The following is a 23,568-nucleotide window of genomic DNA, read 5'->3' on the forward strand; positions in this document are numbered from 1 at the left end:
GCACTGGTATGTGTTATGAGTCATTTGCAGAATCAGACTTCAATTGTCAAGGTTTAATTATATATTTGGTATGCTGCTTAAAAATATGAGTGTCCAAATGTAACCTATTCTACCTTTAAAACTATGCACACTACAGGTATGGATTTCAGGCTCTAAATTTTGGGTTAGAACCATAAATAGTATTACAAACATATACCAATATGAACAACATCTATTAACAAAAGGAACGTGTATTTTTCCTCACACATATTAGTAACAAAAATCTTTTGGAACCCACATACGAATTGTGATGAAATTCTATATGGAATCCACACAGGTTATCCTTCCAGAGAGAATACTAGACTTGTTTTTACTTTTCCTAAATGGCAACTGAATAGAACATACCAGAAAAAAGAAATTTTAAACAAAGCACTTACTTTTGTTAAGGAAAAATTAAAAATAAAGGAAAATATCTTACATGTCTGAGAATAGTCTGACACAAAATTACATAACACAGTATGTCCCTCTCATCTAGCTTTTAAGTTTGCAATTTGATGAAAGGGAATGGCCACTGGAATAAAAATATTATTGAATCTGTAAGCATATGAAAATAAAATACACAACAATATTGATTTCATGAAAATAAGTGTTGTTGGCTCCTATAAGACCTTTATATGCATAGGAGATTTTAATTTTTTTTTATTTTGTTGTTTGTTTAAGATCTACCTGGAAAACAGCTGCTCGTAAACTATCTGCTTTCTCAAATTCTCTACTGTTCTTCTGTAAGTGTTTATTCTCCAACACCTTCAATGTTCCCAGGTATTGAGATGAAACAGCTGTAGCTGATGGAACAGCTTTTGCTTTTTTCTTTAAGTTTGCAGAAGACAGAGACCTGTAAAGACAGAAACATATTAATCATCCTTTCATTTACTGTAGCTGCTAGCAAGCAGCTTTTATTTCACTTGATACCAGAACTTACTGTGATTCTGTTTGTACATGCACTTGTGTGGGGATATGAAAGGAGGAAAAAGCACGTTTTCTTTGGGCAGGTTTATTACTGAGAAAACAAGCCATTATTCAACATATTCAGCCCAAGAGCATTTACAAGCTCCCTATACTTTCATCTATAAAAAAAGCTTAAAACCTGTTAAGATAACACAAATTGGATTTACTGGTGGACACGAGCACATACTCATTATAGAAATTGACAAAAGACTTGGAGTCTAATCCGACAGAGGAGATACTGAGCAAGGATTATAATAACATCTTATCTCCTACGGTATCCTCCACAGATGGTCAGAAGTTGACAGCAGTTAAGAAAATGCTGTCAGAAAATGAGAGCAAAGTGGCATTGTCAGGGCACCTACGTACATCTTATGCTCCGTAGACTACGATAGACAGCATTGTTCTCTCACCTGCAAGATGAAGGTTTTGATTTTTGTAGAACTGTTGCCTTCGTTTCACTTTGTTTCTAAGAAACACAAAAGAATAGTAAAATTTCAGTCTCTCAGATAACAGAACTAGCTCAGGATGACACAGATTTTAAAATTTAACAAGGATGTTAAACATACATACTCATGAAAGCCACTCAAATACAGAAAGGGCACAGTACAATACTGTAGGAAAGTTAAAAAAAACAAAAAACAAAACAAAAAAAAAAACCAAACAAACACCACCTTTTGGAATGTTTGGAATGGCATCTAGAAATGTTTCTTTGTATTATGTTGAAATATAGTCTATAGTTTATAGATACAAAGGAATAAAAAAAACTAAAGGAACAGTGGGCTCCCCTGTTATATCAACATTCTTTAAACTGTTTTTAATATTTACCTTTAACAGTTACATATACCTACATATTTTCTTTCTTATGATAAGGTGTAAAGTACTTTGTCTCTTATTTTTTAATTAAGTCACACAATGGATTCCATCCTCTGTCAACATACACGGATCATTTCAACTTTTCAATCCTCAAAATAGAGATTTGGCATTTTAATTTCCATAAGGATATTTAATTAAGATTTGAAAACACACATTTTACTACCTTTGTCTGTTTTAAACTCTTTGTGTGAAGAGTATTCCCTATGTCTTCCTTAAAACTATCCATAAACTTCACCATAAAACTATCCATAAACTTCACCATAAAACTTCCTTAAAACTATCCAATTCACTGCACCAACCCTGTCTGAATTTAAGAAGCGTTTGGACTGTGCACTTAGTCACATGATCTAAACTTTTGGGCAGACCTGTGCAGTGCCAGGAGTTGGACTTGATGATCCTTATGGGTCCCTTCCAACTTGGGATATTCTATGACTCTATGATAATTCGTAAGTGCCTTGGGTCTAAAACTTTTACAAGCAGAGTTTTACACATTTAAGGTACCAAGTGCAAATTTCTTTACAAAACTTTTCATTGCACTTCTCATTGTTTTGAACAATAGTAAAAACACATATAAAAAATACCTTGACAAAGTCCTCTGAAGTCATCTTCGACTCCACATGTTCAGACTGACCATCTACTGACGCTTCCTGTGCTGTATCAGTTTCTATTTGCCCTTGCACAATGTTCTCCTGTTCATCTGAACTGTCATCTGTTGACTTCTCTGATTTCTTTGTTTTCTCATCTGCTGTCGTGGTCATTGCTTCTGTCACAGAAAGGGTTTTGCTAATATTATCCTCCAGTTTCAAGTCACTGGGGCTGGTATCCTTCCTCTCATCTAACAGGAGTAAAAAGATTAAGAGGACACATTCGCTTAGACAATATGTTAACAAGTATTTCATGGTTTCTCATTATTGTTATTTCTGTACAAGAAACATATTACTAAATTTCACATAGGATAATGTGCTTACTATATACAACCAAAGTTTTAACAAGTATAAGAGCATGATAACAACATAACTTCCCAGTTGCCTCTCCACGTGAACTTGGCTATAGAGCAGAAACCAAAAGCAAGAGCCATTCTGATCACAGCAGGAACTCTTCACATCTAGAGAAGTCTACTCTACTACTAAGGTCTGTATGACAACCTGCGTAAAGAAAAAAAAAAAAATCTATGTGTTGTTTTACGGGAGTGTGGGATGCACAAGGATATAATGGAAAGGTTATTTCTCACCTCAGTGGTGAGGATTTAAGCAAAATGTCATGTCAATTTAGATGCATGCCTAAGTGGTGAAATTGCCAGTTAGGAAGCACTTTTTCAATAATACTTAAAAACATTTTTATCAGATCTAAACATACATTAATAGAGACCTAAATTTGTCAAATAATTAAGATACAAACCAAGAATATCTATGATAAATACCAAGTTAGTTTTCTGATGAAAAGAAGTAAGTTTTGGATGAGAGTAACTCCAAGTTAACTGAAGAAAGGAGTATTGATGCTGACAATGTAAGAAATTTAATCATGGTGATGAAGGTAGGTTCCAGGTGACAAAGAAAATTCTGAATTCGTATAAACCATTTTTTATCTTCTGTTTATATGTAACCTTTCATTTTTCACTTTAAGCTTATTACTAAGCTAGTATAACAACTGTATACAAGCTGTAGGCATCAGAAACTAGACAAGTGTAGTTAAGTTGCAGCAGTCAGTGTGCAGGACACTGTAGACAGCTGATTTACTTTAGACTTCTGACTATATTGTAGCATGAGCTTCACTGAATTTCATGTATAAGTCAGTTTAGCTCTGTTTGCAAAACAGATACAGAGGATTAACCATAATGAAAAAATGCCACGTAAAACCCATAAGCATTGTTGTAGTTTCCTTAGAAGTTCTAGCTATACCATTTTTATTAGTCTGCTTGGAATCATTACACTTGCACACTTTAGCATCAAATTGAAACCCTTATTTTCCAGTCCCTTTTCCACCATTTGACACCAGCACCTTAACATTCTTCTCCATTTATGCTGTCCCTCCTCATGGAGAATCTACACATTCCAGTACACTGATGCTCATATCCTTTTCCCCATACAAATTCCTCCTTAAATATTGTTCTATTAACAATGCTCAATGTACCAGCAAAACAAAAAAGAACTAAATGTTTAAAGAAACAAAAATTAAACACAGATCTCAGTATATTTGCTATTCACTACCCAGTAATGCTGTGCTTGACTTTTCAACTTCTGTTCACCTTCCTATACTCAGTTCTTCAAGCCAAGTCCTAACTTTGATATCATTAGGCTGCAGCCCAGTGCACAGATATTACATAGGCCACGCCAACAGCATTTTCCTCACTGTATCCAACAGGCTATGTTACTTATCCACTGCAGTCTTACACACAAAGTACTCCCAAGCATGATAACCTTAACCAATATGAAAGGTGTTTAACAGCCCATTCCACTGCTTTTCAACTTGGGTACATTCCGTTTTTGTAACACAGATTTTTTTGTCTGACAAAGGAGACTAAGAAATACCCCCAGAACTGAAAAACAATACCAGCCTGGAGAAAGGCTTATCCTAGTCATGTTGATGGCAAAGAAGAAATGAAATTAAAATGACTTGTTTTAAGTCTCAAGGATGCTTAGGCAATGATGCCGATGCTTGACTCAAGTCAAAAGTGCAAATTCACTTCTCAGACTTCGATCTGTTCCTCTCCGATCTTAGGACATTTCTAGGACCTAATTTCTAACTACTTGGGTTGATACTACACTTAGACATAATGGCAAGAATGAGGCTGGGCCTTTCTTAGAAGCAGAATACAAGGAGACATGAGGGCAAGAGAAAGATATTAAATGAATGTAAAGGATGAAATTAAGAAAACCATTGTTTTTAAGAAGACTTGAACTGGAAGCTTAGATGTTACCAAGGTTTAAATTATGACATTTATCTGGCTGTACATATCTAAGTTCTACCTTGTGAAAGTGGTGTTTCTCCACACATCTGTAAATTGGAGTCTTCAGATCTCTCATTGTGGGAAGTAAAATTAATGGAAAATGGTAGTGAAGTACTTTCTAGCCATGGACCCTTAGATCAGAAAGCGGCAAATAAACAAGTGAGCAATTCATAACAAATCAGAACTATTTAACTTGAGTTTATAATACACTGATAAAATGTTTTTTCAGAACTCTCCAAGTATAATTACTGCCTCACATTCAGAGAAATAAAACCCATCAACCCATTTCTGAACAGCTGCAAAACATAACAAAATCCTGTTTCTAGTTAGAAAGAAAATGAATGATATTCTCTTATATGCCCCTCAATAGCATTTCCAGAATGCTATTGGAAATGTTTTTTTTTCCCCACTCCTATATTTCTTACAGAAAATTTTGACACCTAGTAAGTTACTTTTTAAAGTTTCCAATGTAAATGGTAAAAAATAAACACATATACTCTTCATTCTCAGTCTTACTTCAGGACTAGGGCTTTCAGCAAACACTTTTTTCTCAGACGAGGCTGTAGTATTCAGAGAAGTTGGGGATGACGGTGCTGAAGACGAAGACAATCCACGTCTAGGAGTTACTTCTTCTGACTTACTAAATTCATTGTCTTTCACAGGGCTACTTTTTCTCCTGGCACTTCTTGGTTGAGGTGATGCTTTGTAACAGCCACCTAATGAAGGAATGCTGATATTCTCAGATGAAAATGAGTATTATAGTTCAGGTTATGTCTAATTAAAGACATTTTAGTATGGAACACTATTTTGTCAGGTTAGATTCAACTTTTTTCAGTTAAACAAGCTATTTAAATAGTATATCTGTCTTAACATGGGGCTAAATACAAGCAGCTATATAAGGGATTACTGACATTTCAGAAAGTTTAATGGAAGTTATAAAGCTTATAACAATTTTGTAGACAGAAAATCTAGAAACTTTTTTTTCCTCATTTATCATTCTCTCTATGTATATATTGAAACTACATGTACATGTAAGAACTCATCTGCAGTCAGAGACAACTGAAAAGTTTTCAAAAACAGAAAAGAGAGCGTGTATGTAACAGCACTGTTGTAAGAAAACCTTTTTGTTATTCTGCTTAACTCTCTTTATCTACTAGAGAAAATATAAAGGGAAGACTGCTTCTCTCCATATGGTGCAGAGCAGAAAAACCCTGGGTAGAAGAAGACATCATGAGAAATGTGGTCAGAGGAAGGCCCACAGTATACATCCACCTTCTTCAGTGATGTCTCTGTTTCTTCCCTAAGTCAGTCACTGAGCAGCAGATCTATGCAATGGTTTCTCCGAGATTTCTATCCTTTGGCTCCTAAACTTCTTCCAATCTTCCTCGCATTTTCTCCCCCCTACCCTGCCACTGACAAGATCAACAGCTTTCTATGTGCCTTTTGCTTGATGTATGTAGAGACACATGGAAACACATATCTAATTCTGCAGACTGACACGGAAGAATTACCTATTAAGTCCTTGCTCATATACACCTATCACAGGAAATGAGAGAATCACCATGGCCATTCAGCACATTCAGCACTGTAAAGCCTAATTATACAGTTACAGTGAAGTTTGGAGAGCTGAGAGGTCACAACAATATTCTTACAAGTGACTTATGGCATGGCAAAACTGTCAGTGCACACTAACATCAAACGAGCAGACAAAGCTGGTAAGTCTTTCGTTGGTGGAGTCCTCTGTTGGCTAGGGATGTATTTGTCTAATATGAGTAAGTTCACAACAGTTGACCATTGAAGACAATATACCAGCATTTACATGAGGAAATGTTTTCTCTCCAATGTTTTTTCTGCCCATGTAAAAACTACACAGGCATTCTGGCCATGAAAGAAAGACATCTAGAGTGCCTAGCTGCACAATCAAGTATCTGGCACTTTGGTGCCATCATGTGGAAAGAAAAAAAGTAGTAGATACCACTAATTATGCTTTATCAATTTCAAAGTTGTCATCTTCCGTCACAGGTAATGATCACCCATAAATTCCTCTTGAAATAAAACCAAAAACTGTATAATGGAAACAGAGCACAGAAAATTCTTCCCATACTGGCAAGTAGGTAAAAAAACATGAAGTCTTTCAACTTCTAAAATTTTTAAAAGTACATACAACCAACTAGCAGAATTCTAAGTTTTGCTTTACATATTATAAAATAAATTAGCTCTTATAATGAAACACTGAAGTCCTCTTTATGTCACTAAAAATTTTTTTTTTTTTTGAATATGCATCCAAAGTAGCTCAGTAGCTACGAAGTAAAAGATCATTTTAAGTCCTGGCTTTGTGGTGGTAAGAAGTCTAGCACCCATAACATTTTGGTTATGGCTCATATTCTGACTTTCTATTACACAACAGCAGCATGAAATCTCAGCAGCACGACTTCAACACTGTATTTGTGAACACTGTGTTCCAGCTTCATTGGCCGTGGAGAGGAAGGCCTGTTTAATGACCTTTCCATTAATGGGTGGGTGGATGCCATGAACATCGTGTAAACATGGCTCTCTGTGTTATGCACACATGGAGGAGGCAAAGCTTTAGCCCTCCCACACCTTCCATGCAGAGGTACTGATGGAAAAGTAAACTTTAAGTACCCAAATGGCTGGTTTCCATCTCCTGAAAGGAAAAGATAGATAGGGAACTGCTTGATACTTGACCCACCATGGGTCAGATTCACATCCAAGCAGGTTATCAAAACATGTATTATTAGAAGAACATTAAATAAATACATCAAAAGTCAAAACAATTGAAAATATACTTAACACATAAAATAACCCTAATAACAACACATTTTAAATAATATAATATGGCTAAGCAAGCAACAGCAACAATATTCAAGTGCTTTCTTTTCACCTGATGCTGATGTATTTCTTGTTTTGTGCATCCTTGGCTTTGGTATTGGTTTCTTTTCCTTTTGATCCAGTGTAATAGCCTTTCTTTCTTTCTTTAGTTCAGGCATAGGCAAATCATTGCAGTGGTCAATCTCACTCATATGACACTGTAATTCAGCAGCTGAATGCTCTTCATTATTTTTTCTGTCATTGTCTTCATTTTCACTTTCCAAACAGTGCACTTCATTTATTTTGTCATGTATGTTTTCACTTTCTGAAAGTGGTTTTTGCTGAAGTTTCCTTTCATGAAAGGATAAACTCAAGTCATCAACACCTTCATTTTCCAAGTCAGCTGCTTTTTGTGATGCACCATCATCTGAGGGAGGACTCTCAGAATCAACAGATTTCTTAGTGCTGTCAGCATCTGAATTGCTTTTATGACGTTCCTCCACAATACCTGAAAATAGTATATTAGCAGTTTTTGAGACAAATGGAAAAATACAGAACACAGAAACTATATCTTCTATGATTTAAATGTGTTTTTCATATAATTTTCTTATATTTGAATATACTTTCCACTCCAAAGTTAAGGTTCACATGTTTTTTAAAAATATGTTTATCTTTCTGTAGACTGTTATTACCAATTTACGTTATTTCAGATTCAAATACTCAAGAGAGATGACAAAAAATGCTGTCATAGTTGAGTACAATATTTAATCCACGAGGAGCTTCTTTGTAAAGCTTGTCTGCACAGGGAAATCAAAGAATCCCACCGACTTTTAAAAGATGCTTCAAATGTAAGCAAAATCACAGGTATTACATACATGTAGTCATTTTAGAAAAACATTACAATATTCAGGATTCATATTTCTCTTAATATGCAGCACTGTATCAGGAATTCACCATATCAGTCATTAGGTCAACCTAATTAGCCTAAACATAAACATTACCAAGTATGAAATGCATCCTGGCCCTGGAAAAATTGCCAGACCAAACCTGTTGCTGGCTTGCTTACACTGCCAGGCAAGCATGCTCTGCAGCACATCTTGCATCTCAGATTGTCCTGTCTGGTAAAACAATAAATCTGCATTATGGCTTTCTCTCTGACCATGTCAACTCTTTTCTCTCTGCCCACTTATGGTACTGTGCACTGTCTCATCCAGGTGCAGATTTAAAAACTTGGCTGAGATGTTTCATAGCTATAAGAAACAGCACATACTGTGTCTAGTCTAGCAGGTTGGCAACACCCCTAACTTTGCCAGGAGCACAGCTCCTAATTTTGTAGTGTAGGACTAAGTGCTTCAGAAATTGATAGAATATGAATCTTGGAACATTCATTCACATTGACTCACAAAGATTCCTTGTGATCTACTAATGAGTTACGAACAGAAAAAAAAGCAGGTGAAAATTTCTAATTCTGTCTTACCATTTAACATGTCAACTTCTTCACTCTCAAAGCCGTCTGAGTAAACAGCTGTTTGTTCCCTTGCTGCATGAGCAGAAATTGCTTCTTGTAGCTCACCCTGCAATGGGATTGCAAATAACGTTCATACAGAAGTTTCGCTTCTTCAGCACAAATCCCCTCCTCCAACACATGCATAAGGAAAACTGTGCAACGGAGATTACCCCATTTAACGTTAAATTCCTAAGAAGGGTAAGTACAACACAGTGTTTTCACTCCATCCTCATTCTCCCCATTTTTAAGTGTTAAAAATGCCTCCACGTACTCAGCAGCGTGGCCAGCGGAGGGCAGCCTTTGCCCATGAACTACACGTCCTATTTTCACTCGTCAGTTTCACCTGCAAAGCCGCTGGGCAGGACGGGGCAGTGCTACGACCACCCCTCCGCAGCAGGGGAACGCAGAGACCCCCCCCGACTTGCCTAAAACCCTAACAGTGGCTTGTGGGGGGCTCAGAGGAGGCAGCAGCCGAACAAGGCGCCGATCCCAAGCTTTCCGCTCCCCCCCGGTGCCCAACCACCGCCTTCCCCTGCACACCCGACCTGCTCCCGGGGCCTGCGCCTCTGGGCGCCCCCGCCCGCCTGCCGCCGCCTTGCCCCGGCATGGCGCCCGCCTGCCGGCCCTGCGCCTTGCGGCGTCCCGCCTGGCTGCGGCCCCGGGCCGCGGGCTGCCTTGGGCCGTCCCGCATGGCCGCCTGCTCCCGCACGGCCGGCCCCGCCGCCCGCATTGCCCGTCGCCTGGCGACGCCGCCGCGCAACCGGGAGCGGACAAAGGGCGGGCGGAGGCCCGGGGGTGGGGGCCCAAGGGGCCGCCGCCCCGCTGTGGGCTGCGGGCTGTGGGCTCCGGCTGGGGAGGGCGGCAGGCGGCGGGCCCCGGAGGTTGTGGGCACCGCCGAGCGCCCTCCTTCGTGCCCGAGGCGCTCCCTTTGTTTGCTGGTGCCGTTCTGCTTGGGGTTTTCATTTTCCCTGTCGTCGTACTCTCACTCCGTACCACAAGAATAAAATACTGTAAAAACCCTTCATGCTTCTCCTGAAGGGGTTTCTACTTTCTACTGCTTAGGCTGGAGATAGGGCTCAGCAGTGGGTACATCTATGCATCTAAATTTGGGCTGAAAACCTACTTCATCTGTGCTTTGCAGAATGTATTAGGGTTTGAGAACCCGTGCCGATGTCCTATGTGTAACCCACATACCTGCTACCATGAGGTGGATACACGCACTCCACTCCGCCCATGCCACCGCAGTAAGACTGGAGAGACACATTTTCATCCACCCCATTCTCAGAGGCAGGTGGCTGTCCAAAAACTTCCACTATGGATTCAAGTGGAGAGCTCTTTCTCTAAGGAATGAACTCACTGTAGCGCTTTCTGAAAAAAAATAAATTCATAGAACCCATGCATTAGTTTGAATGAAATCCTAGGGATGAAGGAACAATAGTGACATCAAAGTAAATTACCTGGTGCTCACGTCTCCTGATACTCTGATTCTTATTTCCCAAAAGGTGCTTGTGCAACACACCAACAAATACCAACCTGCAGCTGACCAGGTGTTTTGCTAAGCAGCACACGTCCTGCTAAGCCGACAGTCTGACGGGTCACCTGTAATCTGTATGAGCAATTCAGGGAGGCAGGCAATCAAACGGCAGGATGCTCTGGGAATATTGATCTCATGCATCAAAAGAAAATTGCCGGTTTCAGGACCACATACAGATATGGAAGATTCTTCCATCAGTTTAAATGGTTGTGTTCTCTGCCTTTCTAAAATAAGAGGAGTTTTTGTCTTTCCAGTGTTTCAGTTGTCTTAGCAATAATAAAGGACTTTTGACATGCTCTCTGCACTTGTATTATATTTGCATATATTAATCTTCCCCAAAATGCACTGCACTTTCCAATGTTGTACAGAAGATAATATCTCTGACAGAAACCATGAGAGAATATGTAGGGCACAGACTAAAGCTTTAGGACTTCTACCACTTGTTTATTTTTGAGAATTACATTTTAAAAGCAGTGCAGATAAGCAAAGGCCACAACACATTGAGGAGAAAGAGGCCCCACATTCTAAAGAGCAACCCTAGCATTAAACTAGCAAATAATTGTGAAACATTATTTGACATTTGTGTACCCTCTGTGAGCAGCAGTTTATTTTCATTTCTTTATGACCAGCTAATGCTTGGTCTGCTGACTATTCATGTATCTTGTTGAGAGTTACACTTGATGCGCAATATTTTTTTCTTCTTATATTTGAGTCTGTGCCATCTCTCCATGGAAGCTGAAATTGGACATGTTTAAGTAAAAAAGAATAAATGCGTATATTCTTTCTCGGTAGTAATGTTAGCAGTTGCTGTTGAAGGCTAGGTTATGTAATATTACAAACATCTGAGATGGTGATTTTATTAGACTCCAGAAGGTGGCAGCAAAATGTTTTAAGATTTAAAAAAAAAAAAAAAAGTTTATTTTTGACTTGCCCGCTTTATTCTAGTTTCTTTTCCCTTACGGTTGATGTGTATGGTATTTTTGGACAGGCATTGCATTTATTTAGATCATTTTTCCAGGCTTGCACACTCTATATAGAAGGAAGATTTGGTTTAATTATGTTATTTATATAAGTGAGACAATGGAGCCTAGTATCAACAGTATTATTAAATATTAAATGCTTGGAGTTCGTAGGATGTGAGAACAAAGATCAATACTGTCAGAAATAAAGAACTCAAAATGCACGAAGATGTTTTTGTCAGAACACACGAACATCAGTTCTGCATCTTACAGTCTTACCTCGAGCAAAAAGCCCATTGACACCCACTGAAGGCTTATGGAAAACAAAAATCATAAAATTTTATGGGCCGAAAGTTATCACTGTCTTTTTTTTTTTTTTTAAATTAATAACTGCTGAATAAATCATAAATATAAATGTACACTAGAAGGTGAAGTTGCTATTTCTCTCACACATGTACATGAAGCACTGAGAAAAACACTCTAAATAATCCCGGCAATTATATTAATTTTGCTAAAATAAATGTAGAAGTAGCATTTAATTCTGTTGCCCAAATGTATGTTAGTCTCTGCCCTGTCCAGAAAGTTGAAAAACAACCATTTTAAGACAAACAATCCAAAAATGTTACAGTGGCAAGCATCACAATGCAATGTAATTCTAGCCCGGAAACAAACAAACAAACAAACAAACAAAAATTTATGTACAGAAAGCATTTGGGTATGATGAGTTTTTCAGATGGTTAACTCATATGCACATCTATTACTGTGTGCCATATCTTGAAGAGCTATGTCTGTCTGGCCAAAATATACTATCCTTTTTCTGGCTATCTGAAAGTAAAAACAGAAGTATAATCAACCTTATCTTATGCCTTTAGGCTAGGTCTGCTGGAGAAGATCTGCAAGTCATCCAGCATTGACACGGCGGAGCTGGGTTTGACCTTTGCTACCTCAGAAGATGAGAGCAGAGTCACTGGGTTGGGAAAACATTCTGCATAGATTGAGCTCAGAAAAAGCCACATAATTTCATAGGCAAGTTTGCAGCACATGCTATCTCAGCCACTCTCAGCAAAGTTGCCCAAAACAGCTTAAAACAGCTCTAGAGTAACTAACTGCAAAAGCAGCCAGTAGAGCAAAGGAATGTGCAACAGCACTTCAGCCTTTTGTTCTCTTCATCAGTATTATTTTGAGTTAAATGTCATTCTTTCTCAGGGAACAGTCTATTCAAAACATGACATTACCAATCTAACTGGAAAGTATTTGACAACTCACCTTAATTAACTTAACCCATATTGGCAGTCCTTTACAAGTATCCCTGGATTATTTCACAGCTACTTCTGCCAGAGTGGAAGGCCTTGGGCTGTTCTTATAAAAAGACCTTTTTGTACCTCTTAGTCACTTCTGGGAAGACAGACTCAGGTGTATTCCATAGCTGTCTGATTCCTTTCCTTTCCTTTCCTTTCCTTTCCTTTCCTTTCCTTTCCTTTCCTTTCCTTTCCTTTCCTTTCCTTTCCTTTCCTTTCCTTTCCTTTCCTTTCCTTTCCTTTCCTTTCCTTTCCTTTCCTTTCCTTTCCTTTCCTTTCCTTTCCTTTCCTTTCCTTTCCTTTCCTTTCCTTTCCTTTCCTTTCCTTTCCTTTCCTTTCCTTCCTTATTTTTCTTAAAAGAAACTGTCATTCTTTAATTATTAGTATAGCAGCTTGGTCCTCACAACATAAATGAAAAAGGTTGTATTCCAATGGATTACAAAGTACTGTGGTTTTCATCACATCTGGGACCACAAGAAAGAAAAGTAGTCAGATTGAAACATCAGCTTAAAATTTAGCTTGACTTTTTCTTCATCATTTATTATTTTACTGGAACTGTATTCAATGGTTTCCTACTATGTTTCCAGAGGAGAACAGCTAAAGTTTGTAATGCATTCTTAATGCATTGAACATAGTAATATCCATAAAACATGCTGCTATGGAAATTAGGTAGGAAATCCACATTGTCATCAAATTCATACTCTCACTTTTATATCTTGATCTTGATTTGCAAGTAGTTTAAGACAATTCTGTCAGGATAAGGAGGTATGCCAGCTTCAATTGGTAGATTATTGGTCTCAGGCATATTACCTTCAAACCTGAATTTGAAAAATTTAATATATATAGGAGTAAGCATAGATGTCTGCAAAACTGAGGCAAAAGAAAGGTGGTTAAAGCAAATAAATTCATGACAAATTAATTTATATAGCAGTATGTAGAGGCCAAAGTTTTTATGACTGGTTAATTTAGTCCTGAGCATTAGACTTAGAAGCAGCAGATGGAGGCAGATATCAAGAAAAATAAAATAAAATAAAATAAAATAAAATAAAATAAAATAAAATAAAATAAAATAAAATAAAATAAAATAAAATAAAATAAAATAAAAGGTGTTATTTCTCTTTTAAAGTTATTTTAAGCTGCTTTTTTTTTTTTTTTTTTTTTTTTTTTTTTTTTTAATAGTACTTGATGTGATTTTAAGGAAACACCACAAACAGAATACAGAGAAATGAGACACAGCTGTCTTGCTGTCTTCTTGTTGGGCTTGGTCATGCTAACAGACAGTGAACTTTTCAAACAGACAAAGCTCGTGTGTGTTACTGACAGCAGATTAGACTTCCGGTAAGGGGAGTCAGAAAATGCAAACCTTTTCACGTTAAGTGGAGTCATTTTGTGTACAAATGACTCAAGCTACTGGTATCTTTTGTATCTAGATATATTCTCCTTTTAAAGCCTTGCAGATGTGAGCTCTGCTTAAATAAACACCTTTGATAGAAACCTCACAAGCTTGTAGTTTCACTAAACATCTCTCACTCCTGAAGCATTCGATGTCTAATGCCGTACTAATGCTGACAAGAAAACCCAACAGCTGTTAAGTGCTGAGCAGCAACTCAGGCCTTTAATGTTATGGCACATTTCACAGTGAGAGGAAGAAGGTTTGTCAGATTATCACCTGCACATTTGAGAAGTGTCAGGACTCCAGCTGTTTCCACCTGCAGGGTCACCAGAGATGGGTACACAGGACCTTGGGTTAAAGACTTGGACAATGTCCTGCAGCCTTGCAGCCCCAAGGGACAAGAAGTCTGACATCATTAAAATTAATCAGAGAAAATAGATGCAGTAAAAGGCCAAATTTAATTGCTTTGTGGTCAGAAAGATCGACCGACTAATTCTCACTGACAATAATAATGTCTGCTCCTGCTCTTTATGTCTATAGTCCTCCCTTGATGCCTTTTAGTTTGCAGTGCTATTATGGTTCACTAGGGCAGGAAGATTTAAAGGAAAATAATGCTGCCAAGTCTGACTTTGCTACCATTCCCTGATGATGACAGAGGTTCATGGTGCAAGTAGTTTGGGCAAGTAAAGTTGTGTGATTAATATACCTGAGGAAGTGTAGCAAAGCTAAGGCCCATTAGGAGCATATTGACTGTATTACCTTGGTTATGCTTTTTGAATTTGTAACTGATACAGAGGAACAACTTTTTATCTTTGGAATATCTTTCAGTATACTTACATGAACCTCATTGGTACAATGTCTGAGGACTTAGTTTTAAAAGTTTTAAAGAGAGTTACTGATTCTCCCTGCTAGATTGCTGAAAGAAGGGATTATTATTCCCATTTTATGTATGTAGAGATAAGATTCAGGAGCTACACTAGCGACCCAAAGGAATGCAAAAATTTTATGGTGTTGCAATTTTGAGAGGTTTCTATCATCTTGTTTTCTTTTTTTTTCTTTTCTTTTTTTTTTTTTTCCCCACTCAGTTAGGCCCGTAATCAGTGAAGCAAATTCAGACATTGTAGGTGATGGCTTGTACCTAGCAGAGGCAATGCTGTACAAGAAGCAGAAGGATCTGCAGAGCTTCAGTGGTGTGTTTCACTGCTTGATAGAAGATTTAAGCACTTGCAAACAGCCTCCTTTTGTGTGTGTGTGTTTTTGTTTGCTTGTTTGTTTTTGTTTGTTTAGTAAAGCAGCTGTCGAATGGCATTTTTTTCTGCATATACTGCAGACAACATATGTATTTATGAAAACGTAGTAGAGCCTCTCTACTGAAGAAATACTGCAGACAACTGTAGTGTCTCGTTGGACATTTCCTATTTTCTATTTAGCACGTAAATGGGTAGATCACAGAACATCTTGCAGATGGGACCCCTCGTTTCCTTAGCTGCAGATGCACTGTCCTCAGTTGCACCTTTAGAGGAGAGCCATTTGAAGGGAGGGCTCTCACACACCCTTTCTGTTTTCTAGGCCAGCCAATGCATGCACAATGTTAGCCTCAGGGACTGCAGGCTGAGCTCTGCAATGGTGACACCAGAGAGACCTGCAAAATATATGCTTCAGATTTTGTGTAGTTTCTGTGAAGACCATGATACTTTATGATATTTCTCTTGCAGATTAAGAATTGTATTGACTTTCCCTATCATTAATATTGTTGTGTACTTTTATGTCATTTCTACAAGGGTTATGGAAAGAACATTTCATTCAGACTTGCTAAAGGAAAGCGCTGATTATCCCTAGCACTTGGAAACAAACAATCCAAGTTAGTTATCTGGAACATTAAATTAAACCCTGTATTTGCAAAAGAAGCTTAACAGTTCATCTTTTCTTGTTCTTCGTGTTTCCTTCCTTCCGTCTGGTGACTTATTTTACAGTCTCTGCAACTGATTTGAAATTTTGCAGCTGCTGAGGTTAGTCAGCTTCAGTTTAACAGCAGATGTCCTCAGTACTAATCTGTCCTTCAAGTGAGCTTTCTTTCCATTTCCTATTTATTTTCCAAATTGGTTAGCCATCACTTGGGGGGATTATCAAAAGCTGCTGTAAGACTGGTTGGTTTTCCATGCCAGGGCTCTCCAACCTGATATGTCAGAGGAGAAAGCTGAACAGGAGTCAGGAATAGGTATGTCAAGATCTGTTCTATATGTCTGAGGTATGTGGAAATGTTTCTGGGTACAAATCCAGCACGCTGAAGCATTACAGACAAAGATTATTACTTTAAAATGATATTCTAAAACTGGACGCTGTATCTGGAAGACCGTTTGTAATGTGAGCTTATTCACCATTTTTAATATCTTGGTTTCCATGCTTGTGCTTTTAAAGTGACAGTGGCTGATGCTGAAGCTACTATTTTCCTGAGGTTAAAATTTACTCTTTAAAACAAGTGGTTTAAAAACTACTTTCTACCTGTCAGTAACCCTCCCCCCCACACACACATTTATGCTACAGCATCTATCTAACTGCCTGACTGCCCATCTATTTACTTAATTGTTGGACTCTCTGTGTTGAAAATAGACCCTGGGATACTTCAAGAAAGGAACCAGCATGATGCTTTTCATCTTTTGCCTATGAATTATCCATAGGATAGCAAATGCACTTCACACCAATGATATTTTCTGAAGCTTTATAGCTCTATAACCTTGACAAGCTTCAGATGCAATATTAACAGGCAGTGTCAACGAAACAGAAATTATTTACCCAGCTGCTGAGAATCTATCCCTGATAATAGAGCCGTGAACTGTGAAAGCCATTTAATGACAAAATACAGCTGGGAACTGCATTTTGTCTTGTATCAAAACATTATTTTTCCTGTAGAAGAAGAATAATGGAAAGCAGATCTAGACGAGGTAGTAATCGCATGCTGATCTTTTTATGCAATGTTTCATAAAAAAGTCTTTTTTTCTAATGATGTGAGAGACCCATTTGCACTGCATTGAGTTGCTAAATGGATTGTGCAGTGCTTTTCCTAGACGAGATTGTTGCCTCTTTCTCTTTGGGTTTTCTACTGCTGATTTTTTTTTCCAAATACAGTTATTTACCCCATAATTCAAATGAAACATGCTAGCTGTACCACCAAATCATCTGGGGAAATGCTGTGCAACTCAGGCAGCGCCAGTAAGAAGCACAGCTCACTTCACGCTGTCTTTTCAGCAGCGGCAGCACTGACAGATGCTGTTGGCTTACTGGACCAGCGTACCTATTACAGACCTAATGGGATTTCCTCTAATACTATCTGCTTACTTTTCATGTCTCATTTTGTCTCCAAAATCACCAAGGGACCCTTGGAAATCAGTGGGGACCTACCAAAAACAAGCTTTTTTCCTTCTGACTTCTTTTTCTAATTTGTGTGGCCAGCCACTGGAAGAAGGCCCTTAGGAAAGTCCTGTTTTTTTTCCACTTTTTCCTCATAATCCAGTAAACATTCAAAACAGGAAAAATCTCCAGTAATATTATGTCCATTATACATGCTTAAACAAACTGATTTCAATGCAATAAAAGGCAGTGGCTTTAATATATGTTAATCCATGCATTTGAGACATATAAAGCATTCAGTGGTGGCCTAATTCTGCGCTACTGGTTTTAGCAGCAAGACTATAATGATCTGTAAAGGGGTAGAGCTTGGATACTGAGGATTTTTTTTTAATTCTTTACCACCATATTAATCTCTGTGAGGACATAATCATCAGGTATCAAGTTCCAGTCTTTTATCTGTAGTTTAGTATGGTGTAATGAGGGGCTTTAGCCAGGTCTGGATGTAGCACAGCAAAGTTGCTAAGTGAGCTCAGACAGGTGCTTCCTAATCAAATGGCACAGTTACACAATTCAGTGCCTCCTCTGCCATCTTATCTAGCTTTAATCTTACCTAATACAGATAAAAAGACTGATGAAATCAGGGCTGCAGAGACTTCTCTATGCATTGTATAAATCCTGTTGATAACTGCATATGTATTTAGCAGCTGACCTCTGCTATGTTGGAAGCTAAGCTGGCTAGAGAAATTTATCCTATGTTGCAGTCAAATGCAATGTGTAGAAAAAAATCCAGTTCCAGAAAATTATTTAGATTCACATTTAAATTGCTGGAGTAAAGCTCAAAAAAAAAAAAAAAAAATCAGCTGAGTATGATTGAGGATAGGGCCAGTGGGGTGGGGTGATTGTTTTTTTTTTTGTTTTGTTTTGTTTTGTTTTGTTTTGTTTGTTTGTTTTTGGCTTGGAGCTAACCGCATTAGTTTGAAAAAAGCTGGAGTAATTCTGTAATGTCTTGTAATGAGAATTATCCCTCAATGTTATTATACCACCCTACTTACTCCTTGGAGATAATATCCAAGAAAGCAGAAATAAAGCTAAAGATCAAAGTAGGAAGAATTAGGATTATAGCTCCAGTTCTTCAAATTGACAAGAAGAAAAGTAACCAACCCCAATTCCATTTTCATGTGGTGTCTTTCCTTCCCCGTAATAACAGTGGTATAATGTAGAACACTATGTAGAATTTCATGTGTTCAAAGCCATTGGTGAATGGTATTTACAGACAACCAGTTTATTGTTTGTTACGACAACAGCAAGTAAATTCTACCTTCCCTTTAAAATAGGGGAAAAGAGCATTATAGTAGAGTCCTGCATTAAAAAATAAAAAAAAAAAAAAAAGGAAAATTTGAAATTTATATCGCACAATAAAGTATTTAGGTTCCACAGAGATCTGTATGGTTTTAGATGTTTAGGGTGGTTTTTCATTTCTGCCTGAAAATGGTTGCTGCTGGCAAACAGGAAAAAAAAAATTACACTATTTTTTTTTTCCAAGTGGATTAAACATGCAAGATGGTGACCAATGTGACTGCTTAAATTAATCCATCAATTTGAATGTTTAAATAGTCTGCTAATCAACCTGGCTTTGTCATAAGTAGGTGACTGTGGCATTTCTTGGTTCTTGGGTGTGCAGTGGGAATACAGGCTTTTTTCATAGTTTCAATCCCATGGAAACTTTAGTGTTATCTTCTGGGAAAGTTCTGTTTGAAAGTCTGTTTGCATGACATTTTCTCTGTCTTTGTTTTTCTCTCTTACACACACACATAATCATGTATATATTTATATATTATTTCTATCTGTGACGTTAATGTGTACAGATTACTGAATGCACATTATACTACACATATAATATACATGATATAATAATATATATTAGTCTCGGTATTTGAGTTCATATATCCAGTGCCAAAATCATATGCCATATATACAGGTTTTACACAGATGCAGTGAGTGGGCTTTCGCATAGCATTATGTACTGAACAAATGCTCTCCTTGAAGTTTGTTAAGAGTTTTACCACTGACTTCTACGTGTGGAGATTTAGCCCACGGCTATGAATTCTTGTGAAGTGTATATTCCTTCTGGATTACATCTCATTATCCTAAATTAAGCAACTGTACTTCCATTTGGTACAGGCTTTTCTTTTCTTTTCTTTTCTTTTCTTTTCTTTTCTTTTCTTTTCTTTTCTTTTCTTTTCTTTTCTTTTCTTTTCTTTTCTTTTCTTTTCTTTTCTTTTCTTTTCTTTTCTTTTCTTTTCTTTCTTTTTTTTTATTTTATGAAACAAGAGGCTATGCTAACAGACCTATAGATGCTAATTTTGCAGATGTGAAAATTTAGAAGTGCAAAGTTTGATTTATTTGCTTGCTCAGTGCTATGTTCTATAATTAGCTTTGGCTTGCTTTCACATGGGACAAAAAATATAACATGGTCCACAGGGAATCATCCAAGTGTGTCAAACTTGGATGTAGAACATAAATCCCTTCAAATTTCATTTTTTTTCCTTCCATGCTCTTTATTACTTTGTAACTCTCACTTAAAAAGATTTGCAACATTAGAATATATTTTTGAAGGGTAGAAACTTGTACTTAGAATCTAGGTTTCAGATATCTGGATTCTTTCTTATTTCTTTTAATGGAGTGAGAAAAGATATAATGATGTGCGAAAGGCTCTTGTGATGTCTGCAGTGTCTAAAGTCATATTGAGGCCATGATGGATACACACAGTATATTAAGGAGGGCAGACAGAATGCACACACTTCTAAGGGTCAAAGTTTTGGCAGACATAAACACTGTCATATTCTGAAGAGAATCAAGTTTAAATTATATGTATTCTGCTATTCTGCTATCCTTAAATTTTATGTCAATTGCCTATGTAAACATTCTTCCAGGATCTGGGATGAAGTGTTTGAACTCCTTTTCTTTTCTTTTCTTTTCTTTTCTTTTCTTTTCTTTTCTTTTCTTTTCTTTTCTTTTCTTTTCTTTTCTTTTCTTTTCTTTTCTTTTCTTTTCTGTTCTGTTCTGTTCTGTTCTGTTCTGTTCTGTTCTGTTCTTTTCTGTTCTTTTCTTTTTCTCTGGGTTAAAGATGATAATCCAGATTAAGAAAGGAATCAAATTTTAGAACTTTGGTCCTGCATATGAAAGGGACCACTAAGTGCTGTACAGCTGCTATAAAGACATATCCAGGGTCCAAGCAAACATTCCTATGTTCATTAACTATGCTAGCAGTGTATTTCCAAAGTTATCCTTAGAAAACAGGTCCCAGTTACTGGAGTAACCTTTAGCACTGAACAGTATTCTGATTTTTTTATCTTTTTTTTTTTTTTTTTTTTTTCTGTGAGATTTAGCAAAGATTTTGGAACTAAAAACAAAACTGAAGGATCTTTTCATCAGTTTTCCAAATAAGTTATAATAAAGGAAGGTACTGACAGATACATCCTCTCTGCTGACTATCACAGTACTGCTAATTGGCTGTGGTCCACAGAGAAACTGTGTTTATTCAGTTCCTAATTGCTTCAATGTTTTCTGTTTTAAATAGGGACTGTGGATCAGAACTGCATTCCTTCTGGAAGACAAGGTGCAGCTGATGCACAGGAACTGCATCTGCATTAAATAATAGGACCTTTGTACTAACCAGTAAAGTCCGGAAACATGCTGTTTTAGTGGCTTTTAGCAAGTTTGAGCATCTGCTCCTACAACACAGGATGTCAGAGTGTATTACTAAGCTCACGTGACTCTAAGGATGGAGAATTTGCCTTTACAAACAACTTTTTCCACTGTTGCTTTGTTGTTTCATACAGGGTTTTAGGTCTTTCAGCCAGCCATATCCTTCCCAAGATTTTTTCTTATGAAGAGTTTGTCATGAGGCTTTGCTTTTCATCTGGGAACTGAACTTCAGAGAGAGCTTGAAGAGGTCATGCCATAGTAGAATTAATCAGAGACATTTGACTAGATGCTGTTGCCTTTCCAAATTCATGATAAGTTTGTAACTTTTTTTTTTCAAATCAAATCCCTTGACACTCTTTAGAGCTCTTTCATTAATGAAACATGCACAAAAAGCCCTCTTCAAATTTTAAAGATAAATATTTTTGATAATTGACTTTCTTGCCACACAAGGTAATCACTGTGCAGTATATTTATAACTTGTATTTCTCTCCAGAATGACATTCTCAGAAATACATGCTGGGTATGAGGAGTGGAAAAAACCCACAATGCAAGGTTTAGGAAAGCAGTCACACTTCTTGCTGACCACCCATAGAAAGCAAAGGGAAGCTTAGTCCTTAAAACTGTTATTGAAAGTAAGGTAATTCAGGCAAATATCCCATTAATTTCCAGCTACCTCAGAAAGTAATGTAGCTATTGCAATTTTAACAATGCATAGCTGGATTTCAACATCTCTCCAGCAAACTGGTTGCAAACAGAAGACAAAAACACCTGACAGGGCTGAAAACTCAGGAAAACAAAACAAAACAAAACACTTTTTTTGAACCTCTTTGAAACTTTTGTTATGAAGAAATTTTATATTAATGTGACCATGAACAGAGCTGCAGTGTAAAATTACATATGAATATGGGAAACAGATTTTTTTTCTCTTTCAAGATATAAATTCTTCTACGTACTGCAGATACAGGAAATTGCATATTTCTTTTCCTCAGTTGTGATCTATCCTAGTTTATTTTGCCTTAATCCAAGAATAATAGCATCTAAACCATATCACATGGAATGCAAGGAGGTGAAGCTCTAATGGCTGTGAGATACTTACCAAGCATTTCTAATCCCTGACTGGAAGAAAATTGGTAAATCACAGCAGTGAAAAATGCTGATATTTTATTTTTATGCTATGGAAACCCTTCCACCCTTAGCATATATATTTTTTTGGCATGCGATAAACAGCTATTTTGTGTACCCTGAACACAAAATATTTAAAGACATACTACTAAGCTTTGTTTTCATTCATGCTGCTGAAACAACCTTTGTAACTTCATATGAACAACTTGTCATCTGGTCCCAAATTCTTTTCTAAGAGCTAAATGCTATTCCTTATCAACACACTCATCCGGACTGCTATTGATCAACTTGCAATTAATCATAGAATATCCCAAGTTGGAAGGGACCCACAAGGATCATTGAGACCAACACTATTAAGTAGTAATATGTTGCTCTGCTGTCCTCAGGACAGCCTGAGAAATCCCTTTCTGTCTTCCAGGCAGGAAAATTTACCTGCTGGACTGTACCTGCCCTGTGAGTTATCATCCAACCTCAGAGGGACAGCTGGGAGGAAAAGAGTGCTGGCAGGAGTTTGGACTGTGACCTACTGAGGTCCCTTCTCTAAATTATTGGATTATGCTGCCTGTTTCGATTTTGCATGAATGTGATGACATTGATCACCTTGAGGCTTTTTGCAATGCAGCATAATGTGAGATCAAAGTTGGAGCCAGAAACAATTATTTCTATAACAAAAGACATCTCCTTTTTCTCCACTAACTCTCCACTAACGCCACGAAAAAGTAAGGCTGTTTCTGCTGTCCGTTCACTTTGTAGATGATTCCATTGATGTGAGCAGAAAAACTGTGGAAGAAATGAACAGTGGCATAAGCAAGAATGACTGTGGAATCTGGCCCAACAGCTTTTTGAAACTGTGTTCTTTTCTTCATATACAAATATATGTAAAGGATTCCTATTTTCTACATGTACCTATTCTACATTTTTCAACATTCATAAGTATTTGTTGAATAACTTTTTCAGAAAAATTCAGACTGTAGATGGCTAGCAAACTAGTCATATCAGTTACTTGCTATTTATAGCATATGAGTGGTCACTCATATAGGAAGGGACAGATTCTGCTCCACAGAAA

At 37.4% G+C, this 23,568-nt stretch overlaps 1 protein-coding gene across 8 annotated transcripts in view; it reads right to left on the minus strand.

The window, feature by feature from the left end:
• MAP9 (microtubule associated protein 9) overlaps positions 1-23,568 on the minus strand; it is a 41,254-nt gene that overhangs the window by 11,639 nt on the left and 6,047 nt on the right. Inside the window, exons 1-8 of one of the 8 annotated variants that reach the window (XM_068681046.1) lie at positions 10,335-10,523; positions 9,111-9,207; positions 7,707-8,141; positions 5,321-5,520; positions 4,824-4,935; positions 2,439-2,692; positions 1,395-1,450; positions 706-871 (exon numbers count right to left, since the gene is read on the minus strand). In XM_068681046.1, the coding sequence (XP_068537147.1) occupies positions 706-871; positions 1,395-1,450; positions 2,439-2,692; positions 4,824-4,935; positions 5,321-5,520; positions 7,707-8,141; positions 9,111-9,120 (1,233 nt within the window). In that variant the 5' untranslated portion in view covers positions 9,121-9,207; positions 10,335-10,523. Of the gene's footprint in view, positions 1-705; positions 872-1,394; positions 1,451-2,438; positions 2,693-4,823; positions 4,936-5,320; positions 5,521-7,706; positions 8,142-9,110; positions 9,208-9,310; positions 9,388-9,411; positions 9,625-9,663; positions 10,003-10,334; positions 10,524-23,568 lie in introns of those variants that run through there. The other 7 variants (XM_068681043.1, XM_068681040.1, XM_068681044.1 and 4 more) reach the window with 7 other exon arrangements.

Source organism: Anas acuta, chromosome 4 (genome assembly GCF_963932015.1).
Source record: "Anas acuta chromosome 4, bAnaAcu1.1, whole genome shotgun sequence".
Taxonomy (NCBI): Eukaryota; Metazoa; Chordata; class Aves; order Anseriformes; family Anatidae; genus Anas; species Anas acuta.